The following is a 21,468-nucleotide window of genomic DNA, read 5'->3' on the forward strand; positions in this document are numbered from 1 at the left end:
CCACTGGTTATGTTTCATCGATCGAAGTGGCTGTTATCCTACACAATGGTTACTAGATTTCCCACTCTAGATATGACAAAACGATCATCAATTAGACAAGCACAGTCATTTGTCTGGTATCCTTGGCGAATTCTGATACCGACCGACTTAACCCTTAACGCATCTGTCCTAAGAATATGTGTTTTTGCACATACACTGTCTCATTACGACGAAGAAAAATAGACAGACGCTTGCTTTGATTAATTGTTAACACTAGTACATGTTTCGCCATGTAATAATAAGTTTTTAGACNAGTCATTGAGTACAAAAGTTGACCTTAGCATTACTGGAATAATCTCACTTTAACGTTTGCTTTACTTCTTCCATAATTAGTAGAAATCGATTCCTCGAAAACGAAGCATTCCCAATTGTTAATATGGTCTTCTGTGATGAAAATAAAGTGCTATATGGACCCAGTAGCCTTAATAAATTACCTTTAGTATCCACTGGAAAACTGTTGTTCGAAAAAATAAAAAATGCTCCAAAAAAGAAGGCAGCATTGGTAATATATTTTTTTGAGAATACTATCATAAAAGCTTAGTTATTAAAGTTGTTTTTAATATAATTCTACATTACTTGACTAATTATTAAAAAATAAGTAAATAAAACAACACTAACATGAACAAATGAAAAACTAATTTCTATTGATTCCTTACTATAGTCGGATACTAGTGAAATTTTTTGATTAGGTATATAAGAATGGGTACTGGGCAATAATACAACTTATTTCAAAATCTTAGCCTAAAGGCATTCAGTTAATTTACTTGTAATGTATTATTTTATTATAATTTTATCAGTAATTGCATTTTATATACGTATTACGTAGTTCAGTTTATCATGAATCTCTTTCGTTTTTTATTAAGGGTTATCATTTTTACCGATGTGACGATTTATTAGCTGCAGTCTTTATATTAAGTTTAGTATTTTGAACAAAATATGAATTTACGATAAAAGCAACACTCAAACGTAACCTTTTTTCAGATAAATGAACCATCAGGTGTTTAAATGAATTATGAGGATTTGTTAATACAGAGCGTAAAATTGGCAAAATATTTCCAAAATGTAGGTGTACATGAAGGGGATACAATCTCGGTTATAAGTGAAAACACCACCAAATTTGTAATTCCTGTTTTGGCAGCACTTTATCAGGGTGTAGCAGTTAACTGTCTAAGTCATACGTACACAACAGGTAAAAATTGATTTTGTTTCAATTCGCTAATGGGTGTGATAATTAAGCTCTGAGTGGGACATTGGCAAGGTTTTTGTGGGGAATCATCATCATCAGGTCTTCAACCGAAGAATAGTTGAAAATATCTGCGCATTTCTCAGAAAACTTACATCTTTACTAACTACTAGGTTTTACCACCTTTTCATACCGTAATTACTTAACTGATCATAATGAAATTTTGTACAAACATTGTTAGGGGTGCAGAAAAGAACTTACGGCACCTTTAATCCAGAAAAACAATTCTATTCCCGAGAGACAGAAAAATTAATTTTTATGTGATTGTCGATAATCTTTGACACGTCTTTGGGGTATGAGTGAGAGCGAAACCTCGGGTAAAACTTATCATGAAATTTTGTACACACATTGACAGGGGTGCAGAAAAAAATATAAAGTATCTTTTATCCTGTTCCCGAGGAATAAAACGATTAGTTTTATGTAATATTAATTTCAAAATCATTTTTTCGATTTTTTATTTACACAATACAAACTACCTCAAATTAATGAGGGGAAAATTGTTGCTGTTGTCACACCCCCACCGGGAATCGAACCCGGGACCTTTGGCTTTACCCACAAATGTTCTACCACTAAACTACGAGAGGTAGAACAGTGGTGCGTAAAGCTATAGGTCCCGGGTTCGATTCCCGGCGGGGCAAGCGAAACCGCGGGTAAAACCTAGTGTATAGTATTGGTTATAATTTTTTTTCCACGGCGTTCACTGTCCACGTTTAATACCCTTACCGAAAGCGAAAATTTTTAAATGAAAATTATTGAGGACAGTCGAGTTCGGCAGGTACGGTCTCATTAATCCCACATTAGGTACGGTCTCATTACTCATTTAGAGAAGTTGTGCGTAACAAAATAATTAACAACTTAATTGTTGCATCAAGTAGTAGGAATTGAACATTTCAAAATTAAATTGGAGCTTTCTTGAGTAGATAATTAAGAACAATTCTACAATTTTCTAGGAGAATTCGCAAGATTATTGAATCATACAAAACCGAAGCTAATATTTTGTTCAGAAATAGTTCAACTAAAACTTAAGCCGTTACGTGAAAGAGCACCTTACATTAATGAAATTATTACCTTTGGAGAAATTCCATATGAGGGAATGCTAGAGCAAATATTACTTCAAGTGACCGATAATGATATCGACAGTTTCAACCTAAAGATGTTAATCCTTACGATACTATCGCTTTAATTTTAACATCTTCTGGAACTACAGGTCTTCCAAAAAGCGTTCTTCTTCCTCACATTTGTTCAAGACAATCATTCATTTTCATGAGGTAAGACCAAGATAACTAAGCTGAAGTTAATGAAGTCAATAGCCGCAAATTAAATGATAATGATGCTTCAGTTATCATTTTGTGTCACTCTTCTTTGCCTTTGTAGCGATAAAGATTATGGCCATATGAATTCAAATGATATATCATCACTTGTGGTACCTGTGACCCATCCATTTGGTTTAATATTACTCACATCTGTGTTGTATACCAACTCCACAGCCGTCATTATGGGCAAATTTCAACCAGAATGCTACTTGAATGCAATACAGAAGCATAAAATTACCAAACTTTACGTGGTACCGACTATAATGAACCTTCTTGCTAAATCCGACTTATTGGAAAATTATAACTTGGAAAGTGTCTGTGATATAGTTTGTGCAGGAGCACCACTGTCGGTCAACATATCAAAAGTTGTAAAAGAAAGGTAGACAATCGCTCCTAATGCATATGGTTCATATCGAACTAATGCCTGTTAGGAACCTTGTGTGTAATTTGTTTCTTTATCTATCGTCAGGTTCAAATTTGCCAAAGTGAGGCAAATGTACGGCCTCACCGAACTTGGCACAGGTGCTTCGATGCAGCTGTGGAACAATCAGAAAATCTTATCAAGCGTGGGTAAACTTATTCATGATTTGGAAGGTAAAATATGGGATCGAGAACGAAATGTAGCGCTGGGGCCTTATCAGAAAGGGGAACTTTTAATAAAAGGTCCTATATCAATGAAAGGATACATAGATAATAAGGAAGAAACGGATGCAGCCTTCGATGATGAGGGTTTTTTACGAACAGGCGATGCAGCTTATTATGATGATGAAGGGAACATTTATATTGTTGATAGATTCAAGGAACTTATCAAATACAAAGGTTTTCAGGTAAACTATTTGAGACGCATATCATTTCTCAAAAGCTAATTAAAAGTCAATTTACTACAAAATTACGTATGATATGACCAGGGTCGGATTATCCCTCAGTGCTACCCTGGGGATCGTCAAAAATGCCGCCCCATTACTAATATTCTTCACACAATAGATGAGACACGACTAAAAATTTTGAGGGGGTGCAAGTAGGGTCCCTACGTGGGTAGGCACACTAGCTCTTGTGGGCTCCATGAGATTGCCCCCTAGGGCAAGCAAGTGGGCGTATAACGCCTTGCCGCATTTGCGCATCATCGGGAATACCGCATGTGGGCCTCGCATTTTCACGAGGAATCTACGGGGAAATCGATCCCTACGATTTCCCCGTAGATTCCTCGTGAATTTCGGCATTTTCCTCAATAGCCACATGAGGCCCGCACACTACATAGGGCATGCCTCCTATAAATTCTAGTCGGCTAGTTCAGAATTTTTTTTGACTTTCCGCAATTAAAACCACTAATTTTTCAAAATTGGGAAGTTATTGATATCAGGCCGATTCTTGAAAATCGAATATTCCTCAGATCTCAACGTTTTGAGATCATAGGTTGAAAAAACTACGTCGAATGCTATAAATTTTATCCGTTCGAGAATATTGTTAACGAAAAGTTTCGAAAACATTTTTTTTCTTTAGAAACGACATTCAAATTCATAGTTCTGGTTGATATATAGCAAAAAGGTAAACCCACAGTATACATTTGTACTTACAGGTAGCTCCTGCTGAAATAGAATCACTTCTATTAAAAAATCCAAATGTTAGGGAATGTGCAGTCGTTCCCAAACCTGATGAAAAAGCAGGAGAAGTTCCAATAGCTTTTGTAGTTAAACAAGGATCAAACGTTACCGAACGCGAACTAGTACAAGAAGTTAATGGTTAGTTGGCTAGTTCCATTACAAAAATTAACTAATAGTTTAGTTTAGTAGTAAAGTATTTAACATTCATTCCTCTTTTTAGAACAATTGTCAGTAAACAAAAGACTGTATGGTGGGATTGTGTTTGTTGATGAACTACCGAAAAACAGCTTCGGAAAGATATTAAGGAATTCTTTAAAATTGCAAGCTGCTTCTTACTGTAAATAATAGACGCACTATTGTTGATCTACTAATAAATTATTTTATATTGAAAGTACCATTTTCTGTATAAGAAATAGGAATAATTATTATAATTTTGCATTAAGCAAAGCATTTTGAGTTTAAAATTTTACCTTATATGGGGTAAATTTAATATTCATGGTGGGCTAGCACATGGGTCAGAACCCAGAACTTTTAATGCATGAGCCTTGACCACCCCAGGTCTAGTCTCAGCTATATACGTCCCTGTATTGACTACAGTTCAACTTACCTTACCTTGTAGTCACGTCGCACAACTATAAAACAAATTAAGATATAAAAGTGATGTTATATTACATTAACTCACATTTTTGTTGTTAAAATAAAACACAAATAATTTATCTTAAATATATATTTTTCTTCAAAAATTAATAACTATTTAATGTCTTTATAAATCATTTGACAACAAATTAGCAACATGCCCTAACTGTTGGTACATTTGGCTTGCACTTTTTGTGCCGGAGGATATGTGGCCCTACCCTACATATACATACATATGTAATGTACCTTTGTAGTTAACGACCTTACACTCTAATTCTAAGCCTGAAAGTTGGAGTAAAATGTATCATTCAAAATTAAAATACAACAAGTACATTTAAATTTCACATTTATCGAATCTGTAATAACTGTCTTCTCCATTACATACATTCTATTAAAAGTGGTCAAAATTTCTTTCGTTAGGTACATAAGCTACTTGATCAATAGACTAGGAAAGGACATAATAATATTTATAATTTTATAAAATCGGTATTTAGCACCCAATTAACACACAGGATTGTTACAAGAACAAAGGAATTGTTTATATGTATAAATAACTCATGAGTAAAATATATAAAAATATTTCCAACAAGAAGTTTACGACTAAGGTGTTTATAAAAACTTGAAAAAACAAATCTTAAAAATAATCACCCATCAAGTGCATCAGTACTTAAATTTTTAATGTCGTCAATATTAAATTATTATTAGCTGTACCTTTAAAAAACATCACTCTCTAGTTTTTAGTTATTACACATCATCTGAAACGTTCAAGTCTCACAATAGGTTATAGTTCTATTCTAAACATTTTACTTAAAAGTTCAGACCCCTTCTTAAGTATTTATTAGGTATAGTTATAACAATTAATTGAATATAAAAAAGGATTAAAACGAGGTTGGATTATAAGTGGAAGGTATATGTACGTGTACATTCCACTAAAAGCTCATATAGAGAGTTTATACATTTTTAAAGCTCGTAACTATAAAAGTATAACAAGCTACTGTATCTTTTATTCATATATATTCAAAGATTTAGAGAGTTTAAAAGATCAGTACATTGGAAATTGAACAAACATTTTTACTGTGTATAATCTCTCTTGTGTACAGTACGGATCAAAAAAAACTTACAGAACTCTTACTGATTAGGGAATAACAATATTGTAATTTAAACTAGACTTTTGTTAGCAAGCGCAAAAGCTTGCATAAGGGACAAAAGGTTATTTTAATCAATTGTATTGCACGACATATAGAAGTACCTGTTCAAATTCCAAAGGTTTACACAATATTAGGATTACCTACTTAATGTTTTATTTTATTTAACAATATTATTATAGTAGTTTATAGAAGAGAATAAGTGACATGCAGAGTATAGTTAAAGAGATTGAGAAGAATAAAAGAGTTGGGACTTGAGAAAGTAGGTACATAGAGATGCAAACAAACTAAAATCGTGTTGAAGTTTGCAAAAATATCAAATCAACAGCTACTATTTATCAACTTAATAATATAAGTGACTAATTTTATTTTTATTAAACAACAATCAAAATTCTTTATTAATTCGGTTTGCGTGCCTATCATGTACATAAGCTGCATTGTCAAACATTTGAAATACATATTTCAGTTCGCAGCAAATATTAATAGATGGCGATACACTGGACATAACTTGAGATTAATTTTAATTATTCATTTATCGAAAAGAGAAACATCGAATAAATCGGGTCATCAAATAAACTAGAAATAATGTTACATCTCTTTAATTTTAATTGTTTATATTAATGTACATATATGCACATCTTTATGAATAACACGTGTAATATTAACAAACGCCTAACATACATACAATGTATTTGTTAAAAATGTTTGATTTTTAAACCCTTCCTTTTTATTTAAACATTTTCAAAAGTTTTAAGAAATACTTTAAAGTATTACTTAGGTCTTTGCAGTTTGAGTTTGTTAGCCCGTGTGTTAGGCAAAGAGCTTCCGAAATATTAAAAGATTAAGATAAAAGAATTATAAAAAAAGTTTACACTCTACTGTGTTGTGTATAATATAATTACAAGAAGCACGTTTTATTAGAGGTACTCTTAGTTTCGTCATGATAATAACGAGGCTATAACTTAAAATTTTCAAAAACTATTCTATTTCTCTGTTTCCTCTCTATTCATTCCAATTTGAAATTTTGCAAGGCATATTATAAAACGGCTTATAAAATGTTTCCTGGTATATTCAAATAACTCATCTCTACCATTTGTACTGAACTAATCATTTCTATTTATTATTTCTTGTTATGGTGGTCATTGCTACATATCAGCCTTTTTATTTTGAAATGGTCAGTTTTTCTGAATCATTTTTGTAAAGGTTCTGTAGACACGAAAAGCATAAAAAGATTATTACAGTACCTAATTTTTTTCTAATTTATTTCTCCGTCGATGACTCTACATTTGTAATTTTGTAATTACTTTTTGCGCAAAAGAAAGTGGGCTAGCACATGGGTCAGAACCCAGAACTTTTAATGCATGAGCCTTGACCACCCCAGGTCTAGTCTCAGCTATATACGTCCCTGTATTGACTACAGTTCAACTTACCTTACCTTGTAGTCACGTCGCACAACTATAAAACAAATTAAGATATAAAAGTGATGTTATATTACATTAACACACATTTTTGTTGTTAAAATAAAACACAAATAATTTATCTTAAATATATATTTTTCTTCAAAAATTAATAACTATTTAATGTCTTTATAAATCATTTGACAACAAATTAGCAACATGCCCTAACTGTTGGTACATTTGGCTTGCACTTTTTGTGCCGGAGGATATGTGGCCCTACCCTACATATACATACATATGTAATGTACCTTTGTAGTTAACGACCTTACACTCTAATTCTAAGCCTGAAAGTTGGAGTAAAATGTATCATTCAAAATTAAAATACAACAAGTACATTTAAATTTCACATTTATCGAATCTATAATAACTGTCTTCTCCATTACATACATTCTATTAAAAGTGGTCAAAATTTCTTTCGTTAGGTACATAAGCTACTTGATCAATAGACTAGGAAAGGACATAATAATATTTATAATTTTATAAAATCGGTATTTAGCACCCAATTAACACACAGGATTGTTACAAGAACAAAGGAATTGTTTACATGTATAAATAACTCATGAGTAAAATATATAAAAATATTTCCAACAAGAAGTTTACGACTAAGGTGTTTATAAAAACTTGAAAAAACAAATCTTAAAAATAATCACCCATCAAGTGCATCAGTACTTAAATTTTTAATGTCGTCAATATTAAATTATTATTAGCTGTACCTTTAAAAAACATCACTCTCTAGTTTTTAGTTATTACACATCATCTGAAACGTTCAAGTCTCACAATAGGTTATAGTTCTATTCTAAACATTTTACTTAAAAGTTCAGACCCCTTCTTAAGTATTTATTAGGTATAGTTATAACAATTAATTGAATATAAAAAAGGATTAAAACGAGGTTGGATTATAAGTGGAAGGTATATGTACGTGTACATTCCACTAAAAGCTCATATAGAGAGTTTATACATTTTTAAAGCTCGTAACTATAAAAGTATAACAAGCTACTGTATCTTTTATTCATATATATTCAAAGATTTAGAGAGTTTAAAAGATCAGTACATTGGAAATTGAACAAACATTTTTACTGTGTATAATCTCTCTTGTGTACAGTACGGATCAAAAAAAACTTACAGAACTCTTACTGATTAGGGAATAACAATATTGTAATTTAAACTAGACTTTTGTTAGCAAGCGCAAAAGCTTGCATAAGGGACAAAAGGTTATTTTAATCAATTGTATTGCACGACATATAGAAGTACCTGTTCAAATTCCAAAGGTTTACACAATATTAGGATTACCTACTTAATGTTTTATTTTATTTAACAATATTATTATAGTAGTTTATAGAAGAGAATAAGTGACATGCAGAGTATAGTTAAAGAGATTGAGAAGAATAAAAGAGTTGGGACTTGAGAAAGTAGGTACATAGAGATGCAAACAAACTAAAATCGTGTTGAAGTTTGCAAAAATATCAAATCAACAGCTACTATTTATCAACTTAATAATATAAGTGACTAATTTTATTTTTATTAAACAACAATCAAAATTCTTTATTAATTCGGTTTGCGTGCCTATCATGTACATAAGCTGCATTGTCAAACATTTGAAATACATATTTCAGTTCGCAGCAAATATTAATAGATGGCGATACACTGGACATAACTTGAGATTAATTTTAATTATTCATTTATCGAAAAGAGAAACATCGAATAAATCGGGTCATCAAATAAACTAGAAATAATGTTACATCTCTTTAATTTTAATTGTTTATATTAATGTACATATATGCACATCTTTATGAATAACACGTGTAATATTAACAAACGCCTAACATACATACAATGTATTTGTTAAAAATGTTTGATTTTTAAACCCTTCCTTTTTATTTAAACATTTTCAAAAGTTTTAAGAAATACTTTAAAGTATTACTTAGGTCTTTGCAGTTTGAGTTTGTTAGCCCGTGTGTTAGGCAAAGAGCTTCCGAAATATTAAAAGATTAAGATAAAAGAATTATAAAAAAAGTTTACACTCTACTGTGTTGTGTATAATATAATTACAAGAAGCACGTTTTATTAGAGGTACTCTTAGTTTCGTCATGATAATAACGAGGCTATAACTTAAAATTTTCAAAAACTATTCTATTTCTCTGTTTCCTCTCTATTCATTCCAATTTGAAATTTTGCAAGGCATATTATAAAACGGCTTATAAAATGTTTCCTGGTATATTCAAATAACTCATCTCTACCATTTGTACTGAACTAATCATTTCTATTTATTATTTCTTGTTATGGTGGTCATTGCTACATATCAGCCTTTTTATTTTGAAATGGTCAGTTTTTCTGAATCATTTTTGTAAAGGTTCTGTAGACACGAAAAGCATAAAAAGATTATTACAGTACCTAATTTTTTTCTAATTTATTTCTCCGTCGATGACTCTACATTATTAATTTTATAATTAATTTCTGCGCAAAAGAAATCTATTTAAACATGAATTGTCAAAGAGAAAGAAATGGATTTTACACCCTGTAACTGAAAAGTCAAATGCATTTGTTAATATAGAAATACTGAAGATATTAAAAACTACAAAGTAATTCCGATGAAAAAAAATACTTATATGTATATTTGCACATACAACTTTTTTCTGAGGCTAATTGTCGAATTAATTGAACTCGTAAATTATCAGTGAAGAATAATTTTACCGGAAGGATTTTAGATTAAAGTTAAAAAGAAACAAGAAAAGAGTGAAATTTACGACAAGAAATAATTGAAATTTACCAACATAAAATAAATAATCCCAATCTTAACTAATATTATAAAAGGGAATGTGAATGTGTTTGTTTTGTTTATTACCCTTTCACGCCTTAACTACTCAACCGATCAACATGAAATTGTCTACGAACATTCTCAGTGGTACAGAAAAGGACATAGGATACCTTTTATCCAGAAAAAAGTACTATTCCCAAGGGATAGCAAAATTAGTTTTATGTGGTCGTCAGTGATCTTTATCACGTATTTAGGACATTAACGTGAGCGAAGTCGTGGGTAAAACCTAGTAATAATATATAATTGCTTAAATGCAAGAACTTTTCGAAAGTAACAATCAAACAATTTTTCTATTTTTTTTTTCCGGATGATTTGTATTTCTCTGGGTATACATACAACTTTTTGCTACCCGAATTACATTGCTAGAATTCCTCGGGTTGCTTTAAACNAAGAACAATTCTACAATTTTCTAGGAGAATTCGCAAGATTATTGAATCATACAAAACCGAAGCTAATATTTTGTTCAGAAATAGTTCAACTAAAACTTAAGCCGTTACGTGAAAGAGCACCTTACATTAATGAAATTATTACCTTTGGAGAAATTCCATATGAGGGAATGCTAGAGCAAATATTACTTCAAGTGACCGATAATGATATCGACAGTTTTCAACCTAAAGATGTTAATCCTTACGATACTATCGCTTTAATTTTAACATCTTCTGGAACTACAGGTCTTCCAAAAAGCGTTCTTCTTCCTCACATTTGTTCAAGACAATCATTCATTTTCATGAGGTAAGACCAAGATAACTAAGCTGAAGTTAATGAAGTCAATAGACACCTGGATTTTTCACTTTGGGCAACACGAATTGCACTTACCGTTGGAACTAATTAATATTTTAACTTTTATTTATAAATGTATCCTTTATTTTCTTTTCATTCCTTTGGGCCTTCAGTAGTAAATTTTATTTTATTTCCATTGGAAAATCTAAAACTAGGTAAACTAATCAGTGTCCTTGTTGTTTTTCCGCATTACTGGTTATCTTTTATTCTCCTGTTTACTTTTTTTATTCAATAATATTTTGTCTTCAAGAACATCTCAAATATTTTTCTCAGTATCACAGTTGATAAGTGATAAATATGGCGTTGACTTCTACAACAGTCATTGAGTACAAAAGTTGACCTTAGCATTACTGGAATAATCTCACTTTAACGTTTGCTTTACTTCTTCCATAATTAGTAGAAATCGATTCCTCGAAAACGAAGCATTCCCAATTGTTAATATGGTCTTCTGTGATGAAAATAAAGTGCTATATGGACCCAGTAGCCTTAATAAATTACCTTTAGTATCCACTGGAAAACTGTTGTTCGAAAAAATAAAAAATGCTCCAAAAAAGAAGGCAGCATTGGTAATATATTTTTTTGAGAATACTATCATAAAAGCTTAGTTATTAAAGTTGTTTTTAATATAATTCTACATTACTTGACTAATTATTAAAAAATAAGTAAATAAAACAACACTAACATGAACAAATGAAAAACTAATTTCTATTGATTCCTTACTATAGTCGGATACTAGTGAAATTTTTTGATTAGGTATATAAGAATGGATACTGGGCAATAATACAACTTATTTCAAAATCTTAGCCTAAAGGCATTCAGTTAATTTACTTGTAATGTATTATTTTATTATAATTTTATCAGTAATTGCATTTTATATACGTATTACGTAGTTCAGTTTATCATGAATCTCTTTCGTTTTTTATTAAGGGTTATCATTTTTACCGATGTGACGATTTATTAGCTTCAGTCTTTATATTAAGTTTAGTATTTTGAACAAAATATGAATTTACGATAAAAGCAACACTCAAACGTAACCTTTTTTCAGATAAATGAACCATCAGGTGTTCAAATGAATTATGAGGATTTGTTAATACAGAGCGTAAAATTGGCAAAATATTTCCAAAATGTAGGTGTACATGAAGGGGATACAATCTCGGTTATAAGTGAAAACACCACCAAATTTGTAATTCCTGTTTTGGCAGCACTTTATCAGGGTGTAGCAGTTAACTGTCTAAGTCATACGTACACAACAGGTAAAAATTGATTTTGTTTCAATTCGCTAATGGGTGTGATAATTAAGCTCTGAGTGGGACATTGGCAAGGTTTTTGTGGGGAATCATCATCATCAGGTCTTCAACCGAAGAATAGTTGAAAATATCTGCGCATTTCTCAGAAAACTTACATCTTTACTAACTACTAGGTTTTACCACCTTTTCATACCGTAATTACTTAACTGATCATAATGAAATTTTGTACAAACATTGTTAGGGGTGCAGAAAAGAACTTACGGCACCTTTAATCCAGAAAAACAATTCTATTCCCGAGAGACAGAAAAATTAATTTTTATGTGATTGTCGATAATCTTTGACACGTCTTTGGGGTATGAGTAAGAGCGAAACCTCGGGTAAAACTTATCATGAAATTTTGTACACACATTGACAGGGGTGCAGAAAAAAATATAAAGTATCTTTTATCCTGTTCCCGAGGAATAAAACGATTAGTTTTATGTAATATTAATTTCAAAATCATTTTTTCGATTTTTTATTTACACAATACAAACTACCTCAAATTAATGAGGGGAAAATTGTTGCTGTTGTCACACCCCCACCGGGAATCGAACCCGGGACCTTTGGCTTTACCCACAAATGTTCTACCACTAAACTACGAGAGGTAGAACAGTGGTGCGTAAAGCTATAGGTCCCGGGATCGATTCCCGGCGGGGCAAGCGAAACCACGGGTAAAACCTAGTGTATAGTATTGGTTATAATTTTTTTTCCACGGCGTTCACTGTCCACGTTTAATACCCTTACCGAAAGCGAAAATTTTTAAATGAAAATTATTGAGGACAGTCGAGTTCGGCAGGTACGGTCTCATTAATCCCACATTAGGTACGGTCATTACTCATTTAGAGAAGTTGTGCAACTTAATTGTTGCATCAAGTAGTAGGAATTGAACATTTCAAAATTAAATTGGAGCTTTCTTGAGTAGATAATTAAGAACAATTCTACAATTTTCTAGGAGAATTCGCAAGATTATTGAATCATACAAAACCGAAGCTAATATTTTGTTCAGAAATAGTTCAACTAAAACTTAAGCCGTTACGTGAAAGAGCACCTTACATTAATGAAATTATTACCTTTGGAGAAATTCCATATGAGGGAATGCTAGAGCAAATATTACTTCAAGTGACCGATAATGATATCGACAGCTTTCAACCTAAAGATGTTAATCCTTACGATACTATCGCTTTAATTTTAACATCTTCTGGAACTACAGGTCTTCCAAAAAGCGTTCTTCTTCCTCACATTTGTTCAAGACAATCATTCATTTTCATGAGGTAAGACCAAGATAACTAAGCTGAAGTTAATGAAGTCAATAGCCGCAAATTAAATGATAATGATGCTTCAGTTATCATTTTGTGTCACTCTTCTTTGCCTTTGTAGCGATAAAGATTATGGCCATATGAATTCAAATGATATATCATCACTTGTGGTACCTGTGACCCATCCATTTGGTTTAATATTACTCACATCTGTGTTGTATACCAACTCCACAGCCGTCATTATGGGCAAATTTCAACCAGAATGCTACTTGAATGCAATACAGAAGCATAAAATTACCAAACTTTACGTGGTACCGACTATAATGAACCTTCTTGCTAAATCCGACTTATTGGAAAATTATAACTTGGAAAGTGTCTGTGATATAGTTTGTGCAGGAGCACCACTGTCGGTCAACATATCAAAAGTTGTAAAAGAAAGGTAGACAATCGCTCCTAATGCATATGGTTCATATCGAACTAATGCCTGTTAGGAACCTTGTGTGTAATTTGTTTCTTTATCTATCGTCAGGTTCAAATTTGCCAAAGTGAGGCAAATGTACGGCCTCACCGAACTTGGCACAGGTGCTTCGATGCAGCTGTGGAACAATCAGAAAATCTTATCAAGCGTGGGTAAACTTATTCATGATTTGGAAGGTAAAATATGGGATCGAGAACGAAATGTAGCGCTGGGGCCTTATCAGAAAGGGGAACTTTTAATAAAAGGTCCTATATCAATGAAAGGATACATAGATAATAAGGAAGAAACGGATGCAGCCTTCGATGATGAGGGTTTTTTACGAACAGGAGATGCAGCTTATTATGATGATGATGGGAACATTTATATTGTTGATAGATTCAAGGAACTTATCAAATACAAAGGTTTTCAGGTAAACTATTTGAGACGCATATCATTTCTCAAAAGCTAATTAAAAGTCAATTTACTACAAAATTACGTATGATATGACCAGGGTCGGATTATCCCTCAGTGCTACCCTGGGGATCGTCAAAAATGCCGCCCCATTACTAATATTCTTCACACAATAGATGAGACACGACTAAAAATTTTGAGGGGGTGCAAGTAGGGTCCCTACGTGGGTAGGCACACTAGCTCTTGTGGGCTCCATGAGATTGCCCCCTAGGGCAAGCAAGTGGGCGTATAACGCCTTGCCGCATTTGCGCATCATCGGGAATACCGCATGTGGGCCTCGCATTTTCACGAGGAATCTACGGGGAAATCGATCCCTACGATTTCCCCGTAGATTCCTCGTGAATTTCGGCATTTTCCTCAATAGCCACATGAGGCCCGCACACTACATAGGGCATGCCTCCTATAAATTCTAGTCGGCTAGTTCAGAATTTTTTTTGACTTTCCGCAATTAAAACCACTAATTTTTCAAAATTGGGAAGTTATTGATATCAGGCCGATTCTTGAAAATCGAATATTCCTCAGATCTCAACGTTTTGAGATCATAGGTTGAAAAAACTACGTCGAATGCTATAAATTTTATCCGTTCGAGAATATTGTTAACGAAAAGTTTCGAAAACATTTTTTTTCTTTAGAAACGACATTCAAATTCATAGTTCTGGTTGATATATAGCAAAAAGGTAAACCCACAGTATACATTTGTACTTACAGGTAGCTCCTGCTGAAATAGAATCACTTCTATTAAAAAATCCAAATGTTAGGGAATGTGCAGTCGTTCCCAAACCTGATGAAAAAGCAGGAGAAGTTCCAATAGCTTTTGTAGTTAAACAAGGATCAAACGTTACCGAACGCGAACTAGTACAAGAAGTTAATGGTTAGTTGGCTAGTTCCATTACAAAAATTAACTAATAGTTTAGTTTAGTAGTAAAGTATTTAACATTCATTCCTCTTTTTAGAACAATTGTCAATAAACAAAAGACTGTATGGTGGGATTGTGTTTGTTGATGAACTACCGAAAAACAGCTTCGGAAAGATATTAAGGAATTCTTTAAAATTGCAAGCTGCTTCTTACTGTAAATAATAGACGCACTATTGTTGATCTACTAATAAATTATTTTATATTGAAAGTACCATTTTCTGTATAAGAAATAGGAATAATTATTATAATTTTGCATTAAGCAAAGCATTTTGAGTTTAAAATTTTACCTTATATGGGGTAAATTTAATATTCATGGTGGGCTAGCACATGGGTCAGAACCCAGAACTTTTAATGCATGAGCCTTGACCACCCCAGGTCTAGTCTCAGCTATATACGTCCCTGTATTGACTTCAACTTACCTTACCTTGTAGTCACGTCGCACAACTATAAAACAAATTAACATATAAAAGTGATGTTATATTACATTAACTCACATTTTTGTTGTTAAAATAAAACACAAATAATTTATCTTAAATATATATTTTTCTTCAAAAATTAATAACTATTTAATGTCTTTATAAATCATTTGACAACAAATTAGCAACATGCCCTAACTGTTGGTACATTTGGCTTGCACTTTTTGTGCCGGAGGATATGTGGCCCTACCCTACATATACATACATATGTAATGTACCTTTGTAGTTAACGACCTTACACTCTAATTCTAAGCCTGAAAGTTGGAGTAAAATGTATCATTCAAAATTAAAATACAACAAGTACATTTAAATTTCACATTTATCGAATCTATAATAACTGTCTTCTCCATTACATACATTCTATTAAAAGTGGTCAAAATTTCTTTCGTTAGGTACATAAGCTACTTGATCAATAGACTAGGAAAGGACATAATAATATTTATAATTTTATAAAATCGGTATTTAGCACCCAATTAACACACAGGATTGTTACAAGAACAAAGGAATTGTTTACATGTATAAATAACTCATGAGTAAAATATATAAAAATATTTCCAACAAGAAGTTTACGACTAAGGTGTTTATAAAAACTTGAAAAAACAAATCTTAAAAATAATCACCCATCAAGTGCATCAGTACTTAAATTTTTAATGTCGTCAATATTAAATTATTATTAGCTGTACCTTTAAAAAACATCACTCTCTAGTTTTTAGTTATTACACATCATCTGAAACGTTCAAGTCTCACAATAGGTTATAGTTCTATTCTAAACATTTTACTTAAAAGTTCAGACCCCTTCTTAAGTATTTATTAGGTATAGTTATAACAATTAATTGAATATAAAAAAGGATTAAAACGAGGTTGGATTATAAGTGGAAGGTATATGTACGTGTACATTCCACTAAAAGCTCATATAGAGAGTTTATACATTTTTAAAGCTCGTAACTATAAAAGTATAACAAGCTACTGTATCTTTTATTCATATATATTCAAAGATTTAGAGAGTTTAAAAGATCAGTACATTGGAAATTGAACAAACATTTTTACTGTGTATAATCTCTCTTGTGTACAGTACGGATCAAAAAAAACTTACAGAACTCTTACTGATTAGGGAATAACAATATTGTAATTTAAACTAGACTTTTGTTAGCAAGCGCAAAAGCTTGCATAAGGGACAAAAGGTTATTTTAATCAATTGTATTGCACGACATATAGAAGTACCTGTTCAAATTCCAAAGGTTTACACAATATTAGGATTACCTACTTAATGTTTTATTTTATTTAACAATATTATTATAGTAGTTTATAGAAGAGAATAAGTGACATGCAGAGTATAGTTAAAGAGATTGAGAAGAATAAAAGAGTTGGGACTTGAGAAAGTAGGTACATAGAGATGCAAACAAACTAAAATCGTGTTGAAGTTTGCAAAAATATCAAATCAACAGCTACTATTTATCAACTTAATAATATAAGTGACTAATTTTATTTTTATTAAACAACAATCAAAATTCTTTATTAATTCGGTTTGCGTGCCTATCATGTACATAAGCTGCATTGTCAAACATTTGAAATACATATTTCAGTTCGCAGCAAATATTAATAGATGGCGATACACTGGACATAACTTGAGATTAATTTTAATTATTCATTTATCGAAAAGAGAAACATCGAATAAATCGGGTCATCAAATAAACTAGAAATAATGTTACATCTCTTTAATTTTAATTGTTTATATTAATGTACATATATGCACATCTTTATGAATAACACGTGTAATATTAACAAACGCCTAACATACATACAATGTATTTGTTAAAAATGTTTGATTTTTAAACCCTTCCTTTTTATTTAAACATTTTCAAAAGTTTTAAGAAATACTTTAAAGTATTACTTAGGTCTTTGCAGTTTGAGTTTGTTAGCCCGTGTGTTAGGCAAAGAGCTTCCGAAATATTAAAAGATTAAGATAAAAGAATTATAAAAAAAGTTTACACTCTACTGTGTTGTGTATAATATAATTACAAGAAGCACGTTTTATTAGAGGTACTCTTAGTTTCGTCATGATAATAACGAGGCTATAACTTAAAATTTTCAAAAACTATTCTATTTCTCTGTTTCCTCTCTATTCATTCCAATTTGAAATTTTGCAAGGCATATTATAAAACGGCTTATAAAATGTTTCCTGGTATTATTCAAATAACTCATCTCTACCATTTGTACTGAACTAATCATTTCTATTTATTATTTCTTGTTATGGTGGTCATTGCTACATATCAGCCTTTTTATTTTGAAATGGTCAGTTTTTCTGAATCATTTTTGTAAAGGTTCTGTAGACACGAAAAGCATAAAAAGATTATTACAGTACCTAATTTTTTTCTAATTTATTTCTCCGTCGATGACTCTACATTATTAATTTTATAATTAATTTCTGCGCAAAAGAAATCTATTTAAACATGAATTGTCAAAGAGAAAGTAAATGGATTTTACACCCTGTAACTGAAAAGTCAAATGCATTTGTTAATATAGAAATACTGAAGATATTAAAAACTACAAAGTAATTCCGATGAAAAAAAATACTTATATGTATATTTGCACATACAACTTTTTTCTGAGGCTAATTGTCGAATTAATTGAACTCGTAAATTATCAGTGAAGAATAATTTTACCGGAAGGATTTTAGATTAAAGTTAAAAAGAAACAAGAAAAGAGTGAAATTTACGACAAGAAATAATTAAAATTTACCAACATAAAATAAATAATCCCAATCTTAACTAATATTATAAAAGGGAATGTGAATGTGTTTGTTTTGTTTATTACCCTTTCACGCCTTAACTACTCAACCGATCAACATGAAATTGTCTACGAACATTCTCAGTGGTACAGAAAAGGACATAGGATACCTTTTATCCAGAAAAAAGTACTATTCCCAAGGGATAGCAAAATTAGTTTTATGTGGTCGTCAGTGATCTTTATCACGTATTTAGGACATTAACGTGAGCGAAGTCGTGGGTAAAACCTAGTAATAATATATAATTGCTTAAATGCAAGAACTTTTCGAAAGTAACAATCAAACAATTTTTCTATTTTTTTTTTCCGGATGATTTGTATTTCTCTGGGTATACATACAACTTTTTGCTACCCGAATTACATTGCTAGAATTCCTCGGGTTGCTTTAAACGATTTTTTTTATAGTTTTATGAAAAAAAATAACAATAACTCATGAGTAAAATATATAAAAATATTTCCAACAAGAAGTTTACGACTAAGGTGTTTATAAAAACTTGAAAAAACAAATCTTAAAAATAATCACCCATCAAGTGCATCAGTACTTAAATTTTTAATGTCGTCAATATTAAATTATTATTAGCTGTACCTTTAAAAAACATCACTCTNACAAAATATGCTCAAAAGAATTTGTTAACGAGATGATTTATTTATTTTAACACGTTCCGTTAAAAAATAACAACAAATTAAAAATATAATACCTACATGTATTTACAAAAACACACTTAACCTCTTTCCTATGTATTTTGCACTAACATTAAGTGCTTAGGTGTGTGCATGGAATTAATGGGATATTGTTTAAGAATATCTTTCCTTTTAATTTTAAAAGCGGAGAGCGTTGGAATATTCAAAATTCAACAACAATCTTTTACATGGAAACTTCGTTAACATTATTTTTAATATATAAACTATCACACGCTTTGACATAAACAATTATACCGTAGTATAGCAAATTGAAATAAATATATTTTTAGTCTGCAAAACTGTAAAAAAACAAAATACTATGCCTAATCGACATAACTTTCTCATTAAGTTATATCTACATGTAATAAAATTAAGTACGACAATTATATTTACACAGTTACTTAAACGAACGAAACAACAAATAAAAACAAATGTTTTTGGTTAAATTTTTAAAACACTTACATTCTACTGAACACTGCTCGTTAGAAATATAAAAACAGAAGAGAAAAAAAAACTTAAACTGAGGCGAAATAAAAATTGCTGCACAGTAGCGGTTTTATTAGTGATGGTCCACACTGCGCGTTTTCGCCTGAGAGTCCTCGCGGTGTGATGACAACATACGCTCCTTCAAAGTAATTGAAAATAAATCTCCGATCTGGGTAGTATACAGTATTGTTATTGACATCCGATAATATCCACAATGTTAGCGAATTTTCACGTAAAACTTTTTCACTCGATTCTGTATCTCTGTAATACAATTGTAGGTATAGGTAATTTAGAATGACATGAACCATCGCCTTGGGTTGCGCATTGACAAAACCACCTGTTTAGCGATTTTTCCATTTCTACATACGCACATAAATTAATACAATTACATTTGGACGTTATATCACTTTGGCATGTATGCATAGAGGGAATAGATAGTAAGTCTAGGCGCCTTTCATTGTTGCAGTACAACCGGTCCAGTCGAAAATCTCACAATCAAGTGAAACCGGATAGTGTGGGTCAACACTTACTTTAGTTCAGCATACGTCGGCCGTTTAAACAATAAATAGTGAAGTAAATACTAAATTCTAAGCATAATTATGTGTCTAATTTCTAAGAAGAACAACAACTCCAAAAACAAGTACAACTAGGTATTATTAATTGTCAAAACAATAATTATATTTTTCTACATCGATATCAATATTATTTATAAGTCACTGGGTGGAGAAAATAACTATTATTGTAGTGATAATAAAAGTGTTTGTTTTCGTGACTATTAATTTAATTTAATAATTACATTTATTAAAAAATGAATTCAGAAATGAGTAACTTTTTATGGATACAGTTCATGCTTAATATTGCATGGACTTTTTTGTCAAAATTACCATAAATAAATGTGTGTACGTATGACAGCCCGAAGCTACATACAGTAGTGGGCCGACAAAAGTTTATTATCCTCTAATTAAAAACCGCTAGTGTGCAGACGGGAGCTTTTTTTCGCTTAAAAGCCCTTGATGATGTGATATGCTTCCAGTGTCGACATGATGAGATAAAAAACCCAGAGTGAAAACAGAAACGCCGACGTTAAATATTTCGCAACGACAGGACCACCTAATTCTCCTCCTATGAACTTCGACCTGCGTACCACCAACACCGCTATTGTAATTGCTGCTTCCGAACAAAAGATTGTCACGGAAAACGCTAAGCTGTAATAAAAGTTTACTTTTACAATATGCACTCAACTTCCTGAAAACAAACTTCTCTATACATTGCTTGACACCAAAAATTGGTATGCGTTATATCCTTGCTTGTTTTTACCACTTTGCAAGCCTTATTAAAGTTATAAGTAGGTAAATTCTAAAAATCAAGCATTTACTTTTAGTAAAAGGTAGAAGTAAAAGCTTTTGCTACAATTCGTATTCATTATAAAAGGTAGAGATTAGCCCTACCGATTTCGACAAACTATTTGAAATTTGCTTTGTGCAATCAACGTGTGTGTGTTCCGTGACAGCTGTTTATTTTATTTGTTTATTTGTCCAGTGTTGAAAGTTCGAAAATTTAAAATGGTTCGCACAATAACGCAGAAATATTTTCATTTTCTGCACAGGTGACACGACTGGTCCATGT

The 21,468-nt window shown here is 31.5% G+C and overlaps 2 protein-coding genes and 1 pseudogene across 3 annotated transcripts in view; 2 read left to right on the plus strand and 1 right to left on the minus strand.

The window, feature by feature from the left end:
* Positions 1-302: 302 nt before the first annotated feature.
* Positions 303-4,646, plus strand: LOC108733211 (annotated as a pseudogene).
* Positions 4,647-11,326: 6,680 nt separating this feature from the next.
* On the plus strand, positions 11,327-15,682 carry LOC108733217 (4-coumarate--CoA ligase 1-like). The gene is made up of 7 exons (XM_018464308.2): positions 11,327-11,595; positions 12,075-12,282; positions 13,268-13,586; positions 13,693-14,010; positions 14,101-14,458; positions 15,208-15,370; positions 15,453-15,682. The coding sequence occupies exons 1-7, from the start codon at positions 11,470-11,472 to the stop codon at positions 15,575-15,577; spliced, it is 1,617 nt and encodes a 538-aa protein (XP_018319810.1). The 5' UTR covers positions 11,327-11,469; the 3' UTR covers positions 15,578-15,682.
* Positions 15,683-19,323: 3,641 nt separating this feature from the next.
* The window catches only part of LOC108733216 (sodium/calcium exchanger 3), a 106,611-nt gene continuing 104,466 nt past the window's right edge, over positions 19,324-21,468 (minus strand). For both annotated transcript variants that reach the window (XM_018464307.2, XM_018464305.2), the window contains exon 7: positions 19,324-21,047. In XM_018464307.2, the coding sequence (XP_018319809.1) occupies positions 20,843-21,047 (205 nt within the window). In that variant the 3' untranslated portion in view covers positions 19,324-20,842. The remainder of the gene's footprint in view (positions 21,048-21,468) is intronic.

Source organism: Agrilus planipennis, unplaced genomic scaffold (assembly GCF_000699045.2).
Source record: "Agrilus planipennis isolate EAB-ADULT unplaced genomic scaffold, Apla_2.0 scaffold72, whole genome shotgun sequence".
NCBI lineage: Eukaryota > Metazoa > Arthropoda > Insecta > Coleoptera > Buprestidae > Agrilus > Agrilus planipennis.

Bases quoted from the DNA above. Each gene is read 5' to 3' on its own strand.
- LOC108733217 (XM_018464308.2), top strand. From the start codon at position 11,470: ATGGTCTTCTGTGATGAAAATAAAGTGCTATATGGACCCAGTAGCCTT. The intron at 13,587-13,692 runs GTAAGACCAAGA...TTGCCTTTGTAG, and splicing joins CAATCATTCATTTTCATGAG to CGATAAAGATTATGGCCATA. The intron at 14,459-15,207 runs GTAAACTATTTG...TTGTACTTACAG, and splicing joins TCAAATACAAAGGTTTTCAG to GTAGCTCCTGCTGAAATAGA.